At 32.8% G+C, this 20,339-nt stretch overlaps 2 protein-coding genes and 1 long non-coding RNA gene across 3 annotated transcripts in view; 2 read left to right on the top strand and 1 right to left on the bottom strand.

Annotated features, from left to right (window-relative positions):
- Nucleotides 1–20,339, top strand: part of LOC137490961 (protein NLRC3-like) — a 372,316-nt gene that overhangs the window by 7,852 nt on the left and 344,125 nt on the right. The window lies entirely within an intron of this gene.
- LOC148682151 (uncharacterized) lies at nucleotides 1,974–12,253 on the top strand. Its single transcript, XR_015942932.1, has 2 exons — nucleotides 1,974–6,067; nucleotides 10,071–12,253. It is a non-coding gene; the product is annotated as an uncharacterized LOC148682151 (long non-coding RNA).
- Nucleotides 10,242–19,750, bottom strand: LOC147844912 (uncharacterized). Its single transcript, XM_087249638.1, has 5 exons — nucleotides 19,704–19,750; nucleotides 16,040–16,136; nucleotides 15,496–15,606; nucleotides 13,383–13,588; nucleotides 10,242–10,525 (listed from the first exon to the last, which is right to left on the bottom strand). The coding sequence occupies exons 2-4, from the start codon at nucleotides 16,127–16,129 to the stop codon at nucleotides 13,445–13,447; spliced, it is 345 nt and encodes a 114-aa protein (XP_087105764.1). The 5' UTR covers nucleotides 16,130–16,136; nucleotides 19,704–19,750; the 3' UTR covers nucleotides 10,242–10,525; nucleotides 13,383–13,444.

The following is a 20,339-nucleotide window of genomic DNA, read 5'->3' as shown; positions in this document are numbered from 1 at the left end:
ATTATCTTTAGTTTGCACAGAACAGTGTGTAGTATAGTGTGTCCATGTCATTCTTGGGTGATTAAAAAGCCAATGAGTCTCTTTTTTTTAAATTTCCTGACGTTAAAATAGGATCCAAATCCCTCCCATTTGAGGCCCACCACAACGTGATGTAGGAGTGCAGTTTACCAGCCCACCAAATTGATTGACAGCTGTGTATTAACATGTCTCCTTAGTAACGCGTATAATTATATCAACAAAACAAAGCAACTTTTTGTTTATATAGTAAGCAACTATTTACTTCACCACAGCCGCATGTCAGTACGATTATAAAAGAAGATGCTTCAATACAGGTTTGTAGATGTTAAACCATTTTTTTGTACAGTAACGTAACAGATATCCATATAGCAGCAGATATTAAACTGTATCCTGTCACATTTTCAGTACAAAAGCAGTGCAAAGTTAAATAGACTGTGTGTGCGTGTGTGTGTCTGTGTGTGGGTGAACTTTGTAACAGCAATGTGTGTGACTCATCGTAGCAGAAAGGCTTGAATTAACTCAGGGGTCACCAATCTCGGTCCTGGAGGGCCAGTGTCCCTGCAGGGTTTAGCTCCAACTTGCCTCAACACACCTGCATGGGTGTTTCTAGTATACCTAGTAAGACCTTGATTAGCTTGTTCAAGTGTGTTTGATTAGGGTTGGAGCAAAAATCTGCAGGACACCGGCCCTCCAGGAACAAGTTTGGTGACCCCTGAATTAACTCAAGCCCAAATAAATCAAATAATCATTGGGAAAGTTCTTGCTGTAGTGTTTCTCACAAACATTACGTAAAATCTGCTTCCTTCATGTCTGTCTGTGTGCTGTTTATCTGACGCAGCGGATGCAGGGACTGAGGCACACTCTGACAGGCACGTGGGAATGGTGGGCGGGGAGAACTAACTCATTTGCATTAAAGGCACAGGCCACAGATATAGCTACAGTGTGTTCACAGCTGAAAATTCTAATATTCGGAAAGATCTAATAAATAATCTGATGGGTGTTTTGTGCTGAAACTTAACCAACACATTCTGGAGGCACAAACGTTTTTGAAAAAGAGGTAAAATAGGTGAACTTTAAAGGCACAATGCGTAAGATTATTTCCATTAAAATGTCCAGAAAACACTAAAATAGTGGTAAATAAATCTTCTGACTTGAAATTGTTTAGAATGTATTCATCAATTGTCCTGATAAGGACAGATATCTGAATATAAAACATCCCCTTACTGTTTGTAACTTTAAATAATGCATCTGAACAAACTCTGGTAGTCAAATGTCCTATTTGAAATGATGAGTTTGAAATAAAGAGACAGAATATCCATCTGCTGAATCTAATAAAGAAAAATACAAATGTCAAGGTGAAGATCAGAGTGAAAACTAAATAATCCAAGTAACAGAGAGACAGAGATGCAAACACAACAGGGCACATTTATAAATCCAACACTGAAACAAGTGCAGATCTGGACACAAAAATCTACTTATGACAAGGTTCATGTGTGTAAGCTGAGAAAATATGATATATATTTCCTTCTATGCTAATGAAGGACTACTGAGACATTCCAAGCATGGGATGGGTCCTCCTGGTGAGGCAGAGTTCCTCACAGCACCGATACACATCTCTGCCATTTGCTTACAGTAACCATGTGCTCTTCACCATACACAATTCATCTGCTTGTGTTCTTCTTTCAGATAACTTTGTCATGTTTGGTGTCATTTGACAGTTTATGACTTCAGTGTTGTAGTGATGAAATCAACAGACACATCGATTAATTGTGTTTCAATCTACAATATATTTACTATTGTTGGGTCATGGCCTGAGGAGAGTATGTTAATGTACTTCTCCCCCACTTCATCTCTTCAACTTTGCTCTCATGTTCAGCTGGTTTTGGGGGTTGGTTTTCACTCATGTTTGACAATGCTTTGCTCAGGGTATAATAGGGAAAGGTAAGTGTTGATCTGGGAGAATGGCTTTTACTCTGCATCTCCCGCACACTGGTGCGTAGCCTCATATGCGTAAGCTTCAAGCCTTACAATTTGGCGAACCCGACGCGATATAATTTTGGTTAGTTTTAATCGCAAGATACTTTTTGTATCAACATCTACTTTGCTTATCCTGGAAATGGATTATTTTACTCTTGGACACACGATGGTCATCAGAATGAGAACTCTTCTGAGTGGATTAAAGCTGAACTTCTAACCACAGAGTGGGTAAGTCTGTTTTCATTGCTTCATGGCTTGGTAGGGAAAGTCTCCATTTGCATGAATTGTATGAAACAGGAATTAGAAGTAACAGAATAATCCAAGTAATCATCTCACTGTGAAATCCAAGTAAATGTCCTCCAAAATGGAGTGGAATACTTATAACGAATATGATCTGTTTACATTATGGACTGAAAATGTTGAGCCTGTACTGTACAAACTCACTAGAAAAGGCCTCGATTTGGACGCTACTAGTGAGGACATTTCCATATGGTGGAAAACAGTGGGCATCAAACAAAAGAAATGTAAACACAAAGAAATCATTGAGGCTTTAAATTACCTGAATGCCTCTAGCATACGCAATAACCTAAAAAAGGTGTTTGCAAATTTAAAGGATAAAACTGAACAACTGGTCACAGCAGATTCTGAAGCACAAAAGTCGCAGGAAAAAATTGAACATCTCCAATCACAGCTAGACAAACTACTAGAAGACCAAGTAGCCTTGGCTAAAAGATGTGAGAAATACATGGACATAATTGAAGATTTGAAAAACAAATTGATTGTGCAAAAACTAATGCCTGTCAGAAACACAAAAGCTAACAAGCATATGACTTCAGAATCAGAGGAAGCTGATGACATATCTCTGCAAAAGGTGCCTGTTTCAGCTTTAAAGGTTATGAAACACCCAAACGGCACAGAGACAAACATTCAACGTGCTTTAACAGTACATGAATGTAACTCATTTAAAGCAGAGATTGGACCATTCCCTATTAAAGGACCCTTCCAACCATGGTGGAGGCGAGTTGTTAGGCACAAATATGCATTTGAACTCGAACCAAAAGACATTTGGCAAATTGTTTTAACCTCAATTCCAAATGTTCTAATCTATAAGGCCCCACAAGTCTTAATTGAAGGCACAATTATACAGCCAATACACCCCAAGGAGCCTGAGAGTGAGATCTTGAACAGACTAAAACTCTGCCTTTGTGACCTGCGTGGTAAAAGCCCTGCTGAATGGGAGTTGATTTACAAGTTGATTTACAGAATCGTTTGAGACATATGCCGAAAATTTGTTTGAACTTTTCGAAGAATATTCTGGCATAGACAATGTTACACGCAACAATGCAATTCTTTTGGGATTACTGGTTGAACATGCAGGCCCCCACGTTCAGAAAGCGCTCATGGCTGGTGCTAGTCCTCCACAAAACACTTTTGAAGACATTGTGAACTGGGGAACAAAGGTCGAGTCACGCAGACAAATGCATAGTGAATTAGCAGCATCAGGGTGTCATGAAGATGTTAAAGCTATTAGACAATCTAGCAAAATACCTTGCAAGAAACAAGATCGATTCTGTTGTTCCTGTTTAAAAATGAGCCACACTGAACAGAAGTGTTGGTCTCTGAACAGAGGCAGACCTCCGCCCTATTTCCTGAGACGTAGACAGTCTCAATCTAAGGACACAGAACAACACTCTAGAAACAGCCAAAACTCAACTTCAAGTAAAACTATTACTGAGTTGACAAATATGGCTATGCAAGGTCTCCAGCTATTAGCGTCATTTGCTAGTGGGCTAACAGCTCAATAGAAATAACCTAATAATATTACACCCTGACTGCACTGATCCTTTTTGCATTTTCAAACCTGTGATTGTGTTAAACATGCAGCCTTCCTCATAAACAAACAATAGTTGTTTGTACTACTACATGTATACATAGACTACTAGAATTGTTAAACAATATCTAGTGAACTGTGTTAATGTTGGATTTGATTGTCTCCTATAAGTGGACCGCTCTGCTATTTTCCATATAGCTGCAGCTGAACCATAAAACAGGAGCACAAAACTTGCCACCTGGCTACAGTGTTATTCGCAATTGCATTAACATGAAAATGCTTTCCTTCCAGCAGGATTCAGTATCAATGCACTTGTCCTTTTTATCATGCTCTAATAACAAACCAAGGTGTGGATCTTTGAGCCCGATCACAACCCCATCTTACATTTCAAGGGCTTCTTGTTAAAACAACAGGACCAAATTTGCATCACAATTGTCAATAGTAACTTTTATTACCTTTGGTCAGAGCATGGTCACACCAACACATTCACACAGTTAAATACAACCACATAAACAACACCATTTGTCTCTCTACACATAGTCAAATTAAACTCTTCTTTTTAACTAAAATATTTTCATATTGGAAAGCACTACATCAGCTGTGTGCTTTCCAATAAGGAAAATTTCCATTCATTTTTTATTCATCTAAACCATTTTGCTTTTTACCTTTTTGAATCTTTTTTTATGCTCTCACAGCAATTTTTGTTTTCAATAACTGAATGGACTTTAATGATATTTCCACTTGAGACATTTGAACCTTTTTAGATCACTTTTTATTTTTACAGTTAAGTCATCACCAAGGCAATTTTTTGAAATTTCTGAATTTGATCACATTAATTATATTATACTCTTACTATAAAAGCAAGTCCTGAAATCAACCAAACTTTTGATAAAGACAAATATTTTCAGAAAAATTAACGGTGTCTTATGTTTTTAGATGATGCTCCTACTTTCAGAGAGGGGTTTGAAGTCAATAATGGTTGATCTTTTCAAAGACATTTTTCCAGAAACATTAAGTTCCATTTTTTGTTTTTACACCATATTAATTTATATTGTTGGTGCTCCTACTATCAGAGAGGGGTTTGGAATCAACATATATTACAGTATTTCAATCTTTCCAAAGGTCTCATTTATTTGTCTTGTTTTTCACAACTTTTTCATTTACTCTTGAATCAAGTATATCAAAAGCATATACTTTATCTTTTTAACATAAACTGATTTAATTTGGACACTTTATAATCAACCAAATTGTTTTTATTTTAGTTTTATTTGCTTTCTTTTAATCCCTATCATGTTGTTACTTTCCCTTATATTCTGAGCAAACATTCAATTGTGTCATTTATTTTGTCTTCAGACATTGAGTTTTCATTTGAAATGCCATTATATTGAATATTTGAACTACTACATGCTTTAATTGCTATATGAATTCTTTTGCTGTTCTGTCACCAGTTATACATCGTCAATGAATGCCTTTTTCAGTTTTCATGGCTTGCTATCCTCTGCAAATCGTTTTCTGTGCATGAAGGTAAAGGCAGCTTCAGTGTGGAACACAAACACTGGAGAATTGAAGATGCTCTCCACAAGATATACTAAATCCCACAGATAACAGAGATTGCTTGGCTTGCTAAGCCAGAGACGGACATACATCTTGTGAAATGGACATTAGGATCCAGACAAGAACTCCTGACAAGTGTCCCCATGTGATCATCTGACTATGCTTACACCTGACAGGAAAAGGTGTTCTGTGTGTATATTTTCTGAGCGTCATTGATGATCATCATCATCAGTCTGCACTACTCTGCCAAAGAAGACACTGGATTACTCTACTCAGCTTTAATTTGAGGTCACATGTGGACCTTTTATTATTTCTGAGGTCCAATGAACCTGAGAGGGGTTTGTAAGCTGAGAAAATATGATATATATTTCCTTCTATGCTAATGAAGGACTACTGCGACATTCCAAGTGTAACCCTTGGCTATAATTTACTAAAACCCGACTACGCCACCTAGGTTACTGCTCGTCCTGATTTTGCCAAGTGCTAGTTGTCCTGAGACCAACATATTTTATGATGACCCAGGGACATCATTTCTATCAGCCAATCAAACGTTATTACATCATCATTATGAGCCTCCTGCAGAGTCCGCCAAAAACGCAAATTCAAAAAAGAAAACACACACACCCACGCACAGGCAACTGCCATTTTCACCAGTGAAGAGGACAGGTGAAGAGGACAAGTGAAGAGGTGAGATCACCGGTTTTCTTCTATAAGTTTACAGAAGCATTAATGATTGTAAAATTCATATGTGTTTATGGATTTGTCCTTTTTTTCCAGCGAAGTAAACGAGCAACGTTTAACTTTTGTTTGCATTAAGTTAGCCTAATTAGCCGTCCCTACCTAACGTTAGATTAGCGTGCTGCTCTTCCGCTACTGTGATTTACTTTCTGGTATTAATTAAAACAAGCTAACAATATTGTTTTGAATATTTAAATCTAGCAAACGTTATTAAACGCGTCTAAACTTACCCTCTTGCTAATTTAGCAACCTTTTTTTTCTAATAATTCGGTTTTTAGCATGTATTATGTCAATTTCATTTAAAGACACACCAACACAGCACTAAAGTTAGTTTAAACACAAGACAGTAGGCTATTTGAGGCGTTAACTACTGTGAATCGCTGCAAAAATTCAACTAACGTTAGTGATTTAATAATTTATTCTGTTAAATATGTTGGCATCATAACAGGTTTATTAATATCATTTATATTTTAACCTCAGGTCATCATCACTGATTTATTAATATGTTAACCTTAGGTCATCATCACTAATTTATTAATTTATTTAATATGTTAACCTCAGGTCATCATCACTAATTTATTAATATATTTAATATGTTAACCTCAGGTCATCATCACTAATTTATTAATATATTAAATATGTTAACCTCAGGTCATCATCACTGATTTATTATTATTATATTAATATGTTAACCTCAGGTCATCATCACTGATTTATTAATATTATTAATATTTTAACCTCAGGTCATCATCACTGATCAATTAATATTATTAATATGTTAACCTCAGGTCATAATCACTGATTTATTAATATTATTAATATGTTAACCTCAGGTCATCATCACTGATTTATTAATATTATTAATACGTCATCATCACTGATTTATTAATATGTTAACCTCAGGTCATCATCACTGATTTATTAATATTATTAATTTGTTAACCTCAGGCCATCATCGCTGATTTATTAATATTGTTAATATCTTAACCTCAGGTCATCATCACTGATTTATTAATATTATTAATATCTTAACATCAGGTCATCATCACTGATTTATTAATAATAATAAAATACTAACCTCAGGTCATCATCACTGATTTATTAATATTATTAATACGGTAACCTCAGGTCATCATTGATTTATTAATATTATTAATATGTTAACCTCAGTTCATCATAGCTGATTTATTATTATCATTAATACTTTAACCTCAGGTTATCATCGGTGATTTATTAATGTTAACATGTTAACCACAGGTCATCATCACTAATTTATTAATAATATGTTAACCTCAGGTCATCATCGCTGATTTATTAATATTATTAACATGTTAACCTAAGGTCATCATCACTAATTTATTAATATATTTAATATGTTAACCTCAGGTCATCATCACTAATTTATTAATATATTTAATATGTTAACCTCAGGTCATCATCACTGATTTTTTAATATTAATATGTTAACCTCAGGTCATTAGCACTGATTTATTAATATTATTAACATGTTAATCTCAGGTCATCATCACTGATTTATTAATATTATTAATATGTTAACCTCAGGTCATCATCACTAATTTATTAATATATTTAATATGTTAACCTCAGGTCATCATCACTGATTTATTAATAATAATAATAATATTATGTTAACCTCAGGTCATCATCACTAATTTATTAATATTATTAATACGTTAACCTCAGGTCATCGATTTATTAATATTATTAATATGTTAACCTCAGGTCATCATGACTGATTTATTAATATTATTAATATGTTAACCTTGGGTCATCATCCCTGATTTATTAATATTATTAATATGTTAACCTCAGGTCATCATGACTGATTTATTAAAATTATAAATATGTTAACCTCAGGTCATCATCACTGATTTATTAATATTATTAATATTTTAACCTCAGGTCATCATCACTGATCAATTAATATTATTAATATGTTAACCTCAGGTCATAATCACTGATTTATTAATATTATTAATATGTTAACCTCAGGTCATCATCACTGATGTATTAATAATATGTTAACCTCAGGTCATCATCACTGATTTATTAATATTATTAATACGTCATCATCACTGATTTATTAATATGTTAACCTCAGGTCATCATCACTGATTTATTAATATTATTAATTTGTTAACCTCAGGCCATCATCGCTGATTTATTAATATTGTTAATATCTTAACCTCAGGTCATCATCACTGATTTATTAATATTAATATCTTAACATCAGGTCATCATCACTGATTTATTAATATGTTTACCTCAGGTTATCATCACTGATTTATTAATAATAATAAAATATTGACCTCAGGTCATCATCACTGATTTATTGATATTATTAATACGGTAACCTCAGGTCATCATTGATTTATTAATATTATTAATATGTTAACCTCAGGTCATCATAGCTGATTTATTATTATCATTAATACTTTAACCTCAGGTTATCATCGCTGATTTATTAATGTTAACATGTTAACCACAGGTCATCATCACTAATTTATTAATAATATGTTAACCTCAGGTCATCATCACTAATTTATTAATATATTTAATATGTTAACCTCAGGTCATCATCACTGATTTTTTAATATTAATATGTTAACCTCAGGTCATTAGCACTGATTTATTAATATTATTAACATGGTAACCTCAGGTCATCATCACTGATTTATTAATATTATTAATATCTTAACCTCAGGTAATCATCACTAATTTATTAATATTAATAATATCTTAACCTCAGGTCATCATCACTGATTTATTAATATGTTAAGTCAGGTTATCATCACTGATTTATTAATAATAATATGTTGACCTTAGTTTATCATCACTAATGTATTAATATTAAGATGTTAACCTCAGGTCATCGATTTATTAATATTATTAATATGTTAACCTCAGGTCATCCTCACTGATTTATTAATATTATTAATATGTTAACCTCAGGTCTCAGGTCATCATGACTGATTTATTAATATTATTAATATCTTAACCTCGGGTCATCATCACTGATTTATTAATAATAATATGTTAACCTCAAGTTTTTCATCACTGATGTATTAATATTATTATGTTAACCTCAGGTCATCACAGATTTATTAATATGTTAACCTCAGGTCATCACTGATTTATTAATATTAATATCTTAACATCAGGTCATCATCACTGATTTATTAATATGTTAACCTCAGGTTATCATCACTGATTTATTAATAATAATATGTTAACCTCAGTTCATCATCACTGATGTATTAATATTAATATGTTAACCTCAGCTCGTCGATTTAATAATATTATTAATATGTTAACCTCAGGTCCTCATCACTGATTTATTAATAATAATATGTTAACCTCAGGTCATCATCACTGATTTATAATATTATTAGAATGTTAACCTCAGGTCATCATCTCGGATTTATTAATATCATCACTGATGATATATATATATATATATATATATATATATATATATATATATATATATATATATATATATATATATATATAATTATTTTTTTTACATAAAAACAAGCAATAAATATTTTGTTCAGACTTCCTTAACTCTTTAAAACCTAATGAACTCTTTAAGTCGTTTTAAAGCTATAATTTTATACACATTTTAAGGATTGAGCTTCTAGATTTTAGTTTTGTGTAAAACCATTTCAGATTTACTATGCCCAGCAGCACAAACTCTCTTTTGGCATGAAAAAGTAGCAGTTTTTGGAGATGTTATAGTGTTTTATTAAACGTGATGTGTTTTATTGTAATATTAACATAGTACAAACCTTTCAGCCTGTTGTCTAGTCCCTTTATCAAGAAGTCAATTTATCAACTAGAAAATCAAAATCTAGCATCTTTTGTAATTTTGTATAACAGGCAACTCGTGATTGCAAGTAATATTATTGTTTTGTTTTGTTTTTTTCAGGAGGAGCATTGAACAAGATAAATGTGCAAAACCTGGGCCCTGAATCATGCTTTGATTTGGCAACTCATTTCTTGGGACCTCTCGCAGTTGATGTTTTCTTTTCCTTTCTAGAGGACTGCCTGAAATAAGCTTAGTACACAACTAAGGTGGTAAACAAAAACAAAACTCAGATTACGTTTTTACAATTAGAATTTTATTTCATTTTAGACAGTTGTTCTATTGTAAATGTTATGTTCTAAACTGATATCAGATATACTGTACAAAATAAAATAAAAAAAAACTTGTTTTCTTTGCGTTTTCTTCTTAGTTCTTCGTATATGGGGTCAGTTCTTCGTACATGGATTACTCAGTTAGCTGGATTTGGATAATGACGATTTGACACGATCCAGGATCATTTCGTTCTTCAAAACTGATCCGAGAGTCGCTGTCATAGCAACAGTTCTGGTAGCTCAAACCTGGTCGGGAGCAGGTTCAATTCATATAAACAGGATTAGATTGGGTCAGTTCAAGCAAAGATAATGCAGAAAGAATGTACCAGATTCTGACATTTTCTTACAGTAGTGGTTATATACACTTGGGAAAATAGTAAATATTTATTTATATTTATATATTTATTAAATATTTATTATAAATAAATATTTATAAATAAAATATTTAATATATTTACTATTTTAAATAGTAAATATAAATATATATATATAAACATACATAAATACATACACACACAACAGTTCTGTCTGGATTTTGAAATTGACTGATAGCCGTGATATATTTAAGTAATATAAGCATCCGTACTACCTTTTTACCCTTTGTGTATAACTCCGCCCACATACAGCAGACACTACAGTTTGACAAATATTATTGCTGTGACACAATAAAATATACTTTTTAGGCTTTTTTTAGTCGAGAATGTAGTTGTTTTGATTGCAACTATGCAGTTTATTTGCAAGAATAGTGCTTATTTTAAAATATTTACAATTTCTGAGAGACAGCTCGTCGGCGACAGTTGACGTTTTCTATCCACAAGATGGCAACAGAACCGCATAATAAGTCCTTACGGCTGTTTCACACTGCAAGCGAAAGCAGTGCGTGAGCAGCGCGTATGTCGAGCAGTAGCAGCACGCAGGTGTTTGCCTTTTACACCAGCTGCGTCTGCAGCGCGCAGCTCTTCGGCAGCTGCTGCAGAGATCAACCTATCGCTGTCTATTCAATCTAGATACCCATGTCTCTCTATATACAAATAAACGTTTCAAACTTTTTATCTGCAACAAGACCAACGGCAACCTCCTCCTATGCTGTTTCTTTAACCTGCAAATCTTTTTTACAAATTTTATAGATCAAACAGTACTGTATGCTTCTCAAACTCTATGAGGAGTACGTCTGAAGACAATCGCCAGTGATATCATGTCATTTGGTTTTTGATTGACAGGATGTTGTAAGCCTATAGTTATAATATCTATACAGTATAGTTATAATTATATTTTTACATGATCCACTTCAGTATGTGTCCAGCTGCAGAGTAACAGCACGTTAATTCATGCTCGTGCAAAGGATGAGATGGATAAAAGTGATCAATGCATGCCCTTCTTTTACTTATTTGTTGTGTTGTCAGGTTCACAGTGCAAACAGCTCCCAGGTGAAATAACTTAAGCGAACATAAAGCAAAGCCGAATAAAGCTTTCTTCCTCTGCTTGAGCAGCACAGCACACAGTGAGTTCACATCATCCAGCATGCATGTCGAACTACACTACCCACAATACACTTTGCTATGGACTACAATTCCCGTAAATCACTTACCCTCGCCAAGAAAACTGATACTAAAATTGTTTAACTATTGGTTTTGTAGTTCGGGCCGAAATAAAGGTTTGTTGCAGTTTTTAATGGTTTAAGTTCATTTGATTGACTATATATAAATCGGTTGATATTATTGACGCATTTATTGAGTAAAATTGTTACTTTTTACTGTCATTCAATGTATTTAGGTCATTATCAATTAGGGTTGTAACGGTATGAATTTTTCACGGTATGATAATCGTCTAAAACAATACCACGGTTTGACGGTTTCGCGGTATACGGTATGTTACAAATGTTACAAAATAATAGAACAGTGAAGCAAATTTGACTTTCAAAATAATATATTTTTAGTTACTATAAACAACACCACTTACAATGAACAAATAAAACTAAGAAAATAAATAATGTGTCAAAGTCCAAATAAAGTCCAAATAAACATGGTGCAAATCCTCAGTAAAAAATAGATATAAATATTTACTATACTATAAATAGTTAGATAACGAAACTAGATTCAATATGGAACATCCTTAGGTTTTATGTGCCAGCATGGATATGGTTGTCTGTGGATATGGATTTGGAATGCAGACAAACAGCTGCATCTTCATTTGCGTCTTTTGAAAACAGCAAGAGCAGCAGTTCGTCTTTGCTGTGTCACTGTTTTGTCATGTTTCTGTGCTGCTGTGCATGCAAAAGTACTTAGTATGAGAATTATTTCATGCAAAACTTTTTTTTTTTGCGTTTTATTTAGCCGCGCAGAAATGTATGCCTATCTCTCATTCCGTGTTGTTCAAAAAGCTTGGTCCACAAACAAAAGTGAAACCTATGCTTATTGGTTGTGATATAGCGAGTTTGAACCAATCTGGGCATGGAGGAGGGACAATGCATCAATGTATCATGTCTGATTTGTAAGGAGACACAGTGACCAGCGTTTCTTTGTCAAATCAGCGTTGTCAAATTTTGATGACGTAACCGCACTGATTCCGGAGCCTCTGAAAGTCCGCGAATGTTATGTGATACAGCGCTGGAAAGCTGAGATTCTCTTCTTTATGCCAATCTTTGAATTGTATGAATCGGATCAGCGGATCAAAAGTTATTAAACATTTAAGAGCAATACTTATTTTTAGCCGCGGGCGGCTGTCTCGGTCTTTAAGGGTTAAAACCGTTGATATGCAATTGTTCATGGTATGATAATCGTGCACGTTCAAATCGTGGTAAACCGTCATACCGGTATATTGTTATAACCCTATTATCAATGCACTGTCACTTTAATTGAGCGTGAGCAGCGCGTCAAAAATAGACCCAGCGCCGAAACTATCGCTGCACTGCTGCTTCAGCGACGCTCACACCTCGCTCTGACGCGCTGCTGCGTACGGTATGAAAGCTCTAATCTGTTAACATGGACGCCAAAAAAAAACATGCACCGCTGACGCTTGCGGTGTGAAACAGGCGTTACGCTTAAAAGATATAACAGTCTGATTTCTAACTATAGCAGATCAAATATTAAACTGGTAAGCACACCTGCCAACACTTCCGTTTTTCATGGGGGTATCAAGTATTTCAGACCAGTCTCCCTGTTTGTGTCAGAGTCTCTTTTTATAGCATCTTCCAAAGTTAGACCACAGATGACCAATTGTCTCCAAGTTGTTCCTAAAGTACTTGCAGACATATTTGAAGTTCCTAAACTGGCAGTGAAACATCTCAGCCTTTTCCTTAAATTCTTGTGCCTGTAAAAATTGACAAGGAAAATCATGTTTCATGTTGTTAGCATAAGAACTGCTGTAGATTTTTAGGTCATTAAATAATCCTTCACACAGATATATACCCCAGTGTGTGCGGTAAATCTACTGAGAATCTTTATTGTTCTTATACTGTCTAAATCACTGTAGGTCTATGACTGGATAAACCAACATAACATAATACTATTTGCAGTAACTAAAACAGACCCACCAAACAATCCATGTTTATAACAAAAAAGAAAAGTTGCAAAGTTATCATAAATTATAAAAAGGCATCATAGTTTCCCATTTAATCAAATTATTATAAATTTAATCAATTCCTTTTGGACTAAGTAAGATCTATGATCTGAAATGTTATTCAGAACAGAATTAAAATATATCTTTATTTAAAACAAAAACATTTAGCTCATGCTGTGAAATGTACTTTAAACTGACCTAAAAAGGTATCAATTATTAATTAAGATTGTTAATACAAATGGAATGCTTACAAATGTGTGTAAAATATGTAAAGTTAATCTATGAAACTCTGCACACCTAGCCTAGTTTATATCTGAACACAGTTGATAAGCAGCATAAATTCATTTTTGAAGGAGAGTAATTGTGTGTGAGTGAGAAGAGGCCAGATGCAAGTGTTATCTTAAAATTTCTCTTAAAATTAAAATTTTTTTTTCTACAGCTCCTGTGTGTAGGTTCTGTAATTGAACTTTTGTGGTAAGGTGTGTTTTTTTCATTGCCTTTAAAGTTAAATAACAGCATAAACAATAAAGGCTGGAAAATATGCAAATTTTCAGCGTACGACAGTAGAATGTAGTTTGGGTTACTTTATTGACGTTGCTGGCAATCGTTCTTCTCAATATCATTCTTTTTGGTAAAAATAAAGAGGGGATAAGGATGTACATATTCATATTTACTTTAACATGTTTAATACAGCCAACAGTAAAATTTTACTAATACACATTTATCCAAATCTTAATATGTATACGAGGAAAATCTATTCATAAGACCATTTGAATCGAATATTAGCAAGACTATCATATTTACACAAACATGTGTAAGCCATAAAAAGGTGTTTGTACAACAAAGTACAGGGGGTATAAAACTGAGTATAATCAAATGACCCTTGAATATTTACAAAAATAGAGCGCTTACGTACATGATTTTCAATGTTTAAATCAGCCCCGGAAATAATCTGCATGTGTTACTCTTGACCGCACACTGAGAGAAATCGAAAGTAACCCTGTCACCTAAAATGTAACTTTAAATGTCCAGTAGGTGGGGAGTCAAAACCAGAAGTATGTGATAGCACAACAATGATAGCGATTCAAAAATATATGTTTTGATGGGCCAAATATCATTATATTTTTGATGTCAGTTGTGGGCCGGATGGAGGAGGAGGCAGGGCCGCAAATGGTTTGAGGGTCAGCAGTTTGAGACCTGACTTAGAGACTTTTGCATCCGAACTCTTCATACTGTATGTGGGTTACCATTTTATATTAGCTGTCATTAACATTATTTTTTCACATATTAAAAATGCATGTTACAAGCTTGTTACCAAAGTAGAATGACACATTAGAACATACAATTGTACTATAAGGGTGCTTTCACATCTGTGAATCGATTCAGTTGTTCCGAAAAAGACATTACAAATGTTACATTGTTGCTCTTTGCTCTTGGAGCGGTTCACTTTCACACTGCAATCGAACCGCTCCAGGGTTCGTTTCAATCGAGCCGAGACTACCTCACTCAGGCGGTCTCGGAGCGATTGCTTTGGCGTGGAATAGAGCGCAATTGCCTTGTTCACATATGCCAAACGAACCGCGCGAACTGGCCAAACGAGACAGGTTCTGAAACAAAAGTGTAGGTGTGAAAGCACTATAAAACAAATAGCAACACACCTTTGAACAGCATTTCATCTCTGACATAAACTGTATGATGTGCGCTCTTGCATCTGCCTTTTCAGGTCCACTCACACCAGATTCAGATATTGACAGCCAACGAGTTACTGCCTGTGTGTAATAAATGGTGGAAAAACGTAACACAACATATTTAATATGGTCAGAACTTCCATGACACATTCGAAATTAGGATCAAGCATAAGCTTCAAGTTAAGGGGTACTCAAATCAAAGTAAAAACAATTTATGTTATTGCTTATTGCTACTTTTTTTTCTTTGCTTAAGTGCATCGATGACTGACATAAACGCACAATAATACCCAGATAATGTCAAGTAATATTACAGTATGTTGTGTGACATGTTGCAATGTGAAATAAGCTTAAGCTCAATCCACTGATTCATTAGCAACTGAAGATGAAAAAATGTGAATGGTAATACTGTTAGAGATTTACATAAAAAAATATATTAATATGACAGTTGATAAAAATAGAATATGAATCTATAAAATGAGGACAAACAAAAGCAGTATCTTAACTTAGTACTTACTTGCGTTACATGGTACCAACAAAGGAGAATGTCTGACTCGTTGAACACCTTACGGATGGCATTGATTTCAGCCTGGTCTTTATCAACCATAAAACACCTAAAAAATAAATACTTTAAACTTTAAGATAGATAAAACAAATACAAAATATTACAAATGTTTGCTCTCCAAAGAATGCATTTTGTTGTTTACTTTTATTTACCTTATCTAGAAAAAAACAATTTATGCATGAAATCAACATCTAGCAAATACCAATTCTGACCCGAATTTGCTAATATGAAGTAAAAATCCACAATATTAACAATGATGACCTGAGGTTAACGTATTATTAATAAATCAGTGATGATGACCTGAGGTTAGCATATTATTAATATTAATAAATCAGTGATGATGACCTGAGGTTAACGCATTATTAATAAATCAGTGATGATGACCTGTATATTAATAAATCAGTGATGATGACCTGAGGTTAACATATTAATAATATTAATAAATCAGTGATGACCTGAGGTTAACATGTAATTATATTAATAAATCAGTGATGACCTGAGGTCAACATATTAATAATATAAATAAATCAGTGCTGATGACCTGTGGTTAACATATTAATAATATTAATAAATCAGTGATAATGACCTGAGGTTAATATATTAAGAATATTAATAAATCAATGATGACCTGAGGTTAACATATTAATATTAATTAATCAGTCAGTGATGATGACCTGAGATTAACATATTAATAATATTAATAAATTGACGACCTGAGGTTAACGTATTAATATTATAAATAAATCAGTGATTAAGACCTGTGTTTAACGTATTATTAATATTAATAAATCAGTGATGATGACCTGAGGTTAACATATTAATAATATTAATAAATCCGTGATGATGACCTGAGGTTAACAATTTATAAATAATAAATCAGTGATGATGACCTGAGGTTAACACATTAATAATATTAATTAATCCATGATGATGACCTGAGGTTAACATATTAATAATATTTATAAATCAGTTAAGGCCATGAGGTTCACATGTTAATTATATTAATAAATCAGTGATGACATGAGGTTAACATGTTAATAATATTAATAAATCAGTGATGACCTGAGGTCAACATATTAATAACATAAATAAATCAGTGATGATGACCTGTGGTTAACATAGAAATAATATGAATAAATCGACGACCCGAGGTTAACATATTAATAATATTAATAAATCAATGATGACCTGAGGTTAACGTATTAATAATATTAATAAATCAGTGATGATGACATGAGGTTAAAGTATCAATAATATTAATAAATCAGTGATTGTGACCTGTGATTAACGTATTAATAATATTAATAAATCAGTGATTATGACCTGAGGTTAAAGTGTTAATAATATTAATAAATCAGCTATGATGACTTGAGGTTAACATATTAATAAATCAATGATGACCTGAGGTTAACATATTAATAATATTTATAAATCAATGATGACCTGAGGTTAACATATTAATATTAATTAATCAGTCAGTGATGACCTGAGGTTAATGTATTAATAATATTAATAAATCAGTGATGACGACCTGAGGTTAACATATTAATAATATTAATAAATCAATGTTGACCTGAGGTTAAGATAATAATATTAATTAATCAGTCAATGATGATGACCTGAGGTTAACGTATTAAGAATATAAATAAATCAATGATGATGACCTGAGGTTAACATATTAATAATATTAATAAATCAATGATGACCTGAGGTTAACATAATAATATTAATTAATCAGTCAGTGATGATGACCTGAGGTTAATGTATTAATAATATTACTAAATCAGTGATGATGACCTAAGGTTAACATATTAATAATATTAATAAATTGCCGACCTGAGGTTAACGTATTAATAATATAAAATAATCAGTGATTAAGACCTCTGGTTAACGTATTATTAATATTAATAAATCAGTGATGATGACCTGAGGTTAACATACAAATAATATTAATGAATCCGTGATGATGACCTGAGATTAACATATTAATAATATTAATAATTCAGTGATGACCTGAGGTCAACATATTTATAATATACATAAATCAGTGATGATGACCTGTGATTAACATATTAATAATATTAATAAATCAATGATGACCTGAGGTTAACGTATTAATAATATTAATAAATCAGCGATGATAACCACAGGTTAACATATTAATAATATTAATAAATCAGTGATGATGACATGAGGTTAAAGTATCAATAATATTAATAAATCAGTGATTGTGACCTGTGATTAACGTATTAATACTATTAATAAATCAGTGATTATGACCTGAGGTTAAAGTTTTAATAATATTAATAAATCAATGATGACCTGAGGTTAACATATTAATATTATTAATAAATCAATGATGACCTGAGGTTAACGTATTATTAAAATTAATAAATCAGTGATTATGACCTGAGGTTAACATATTAATGATATTAATAAATCAGTGATGATGACCTGGGGTTATTGTATTAATGATATTAATAAATCAGCGATGATAACCTGGGGTTAACAAATTACTAATAATAATAATAAATCAGTGATGATGACCTGAAGTTAACATATTAATAATATAAATAAATCAGTGATGATGACCTGAGATTAACATATTAATAATATAAATAAATCAGTGATGATGACCTGAGGTTAAAATATTAATATTAATTATTCAATCAGTGATGATGACCTGCAACGTATTAATAATATTAATAAATCAGTGATGATGACCTGAGATTAACCTATTAATAATATTAATAAATCAGTGATGATGACCTGCAACGTATTAATAATATTAATAAATCAGTGATGATGACCTGAGATTAACATATTAATAATATAAATAAATCAGTGATGATGACTTGCAACGTATTAATAATATTAATAAATCAGTGATGATGACCTGTGGTTAACATATTAATAATATTAATAAATCAGTGATGATGACCTGAGGTTAAAATATTAATATTAATTATTCAATCAGTGATGATGACCTGCAACGCATTAATAATATTAATAAATCAGTGATGATGACCTGAGATTAACTTATTAATAATATTAATAAATCAGTGATGATGACCTGAGATTAACATATTAATAATATTAATAAATCAGTGATGATGACCTGAGGTTAACATATTTAACAGAAAAAAGTATTAAATTAAATCACTAACGTTAGTTGAATTTTTGCAGTGATTCACAGTAGTTAACGCCTCAAATAGCCTACTGTCTTGTGTTTAAACTAACTTTAGTGCTGTGTTGGTGTGTCTTTAAATGAAATTGACATAATACATGCTAAAAACCGAATTATTAGAATAAAAGGTCGCTAAATTAGCAAGAGGGTAAGTTTAGTGGCGTTTAATAACGTTTGCTAGATTTAAATATTCAAAACAATATTGTTAGCTTGTTTTAATTAATACCAGAAAGTAAATCACAGTAGCGGAAGAGCAGCACGCTAATCTAACGTTAGGTAGGGACGGCTAATTAGGCTAACTTAATGCAAACAAAAGTTAAACGTTGCTCGTTTACTTCGCTGGAAAAAAAGGACAAATCCATAAACACATATGAATTTTACAATCATTAATGCTTCTGTAAACTTATAGAAGAAAACCGGTGATCTCACCTCTTCACTTGTCCTCTTCACCTGTCCTCTTCACTGGTGAAAATGGCAGTTGCCTGTGCGTGGGTGTGTGTGTGTGTGTGTGTTTTTTCTTTTTTGAATTTGCGTTTTTGGCGGACTCTGCAGGAGGCTCATAATGATGACGTAATAACGTTTGATTGGCTGATAGAAATGATGTCCCTGGGTCATCATAAATTATGTTGGTCTCAGGACAACTAGCACTTGGCAAAATCAGGACGAGCTAGGTTACTACCCAGGAACATCCATCTAAAAAAACACTTGTTTGATTAACACAAAAGTTACAACAATATGAAGGACCCTGCTGGTTCGTTTTTGATTAAAGACAGAGACGTGACTTACAAACGTAATACAAAAATTTATTAAATTCACTATGGCATACACAACCTTAAAACAATTTTAAAATGCTCTCACAGTTACCCATTAAACAGCTTCGGTGCAAATGGACCGCAATAAATGACACTAACTGACGGGGACACTCAGTAAACACAGCAAATCAGTGTATACAAAATATTAAAGCAAGTGACAAATTACACCCATACAATTCAACAAACCCCCCCTTCAATTCAGCATCAATATTACAGCTCCTCCGCCCACCTGTGGATATACACAGCCAAAAAT

Source organism: Danio rerio, chromosome 4, assembly GCF_052040795.2.
Source record: "Danio rerio strain M-AB ecotype USA chromosome 4, GRCz13ab, whole genome shotgun sequence".
NCBI classification, from domain to species: domain Eukaryota; kingdom Metazoa; phylum Chordata; class Actinopteri; order Cypriniformes; family Danionidae; genus Danio; species Danio rerio.
The sequence above is the reverse complement of the archived record's forward strand: the minus strand, read 5'-3'. Positions and strand labels throughout refer to the sequence as shown.

Coding starts and splice junctions, on each gene's coding strand:
- LOC147844912 (XM_087249638.1), bottom strand. CDS start 16,129: ATGGTTGATAAAGACCAGGCTGAAATCAATGCCATCCGTAAGGTGTTC. Junction 15,607..16,039: donor GTTGGTACCATGTAACGCAA/GTAAGTACTAAG, acceptor TATTACACACAG/GCAGTAACTCGTTGGCTGTC. Junction 13,589..15,495: donor AGATGAAATGCTGTTCAAAG/GTGTGTTGCTAT, acceptor CAATTTTTACAG/GCACAAGAATTTAAGGAAAA.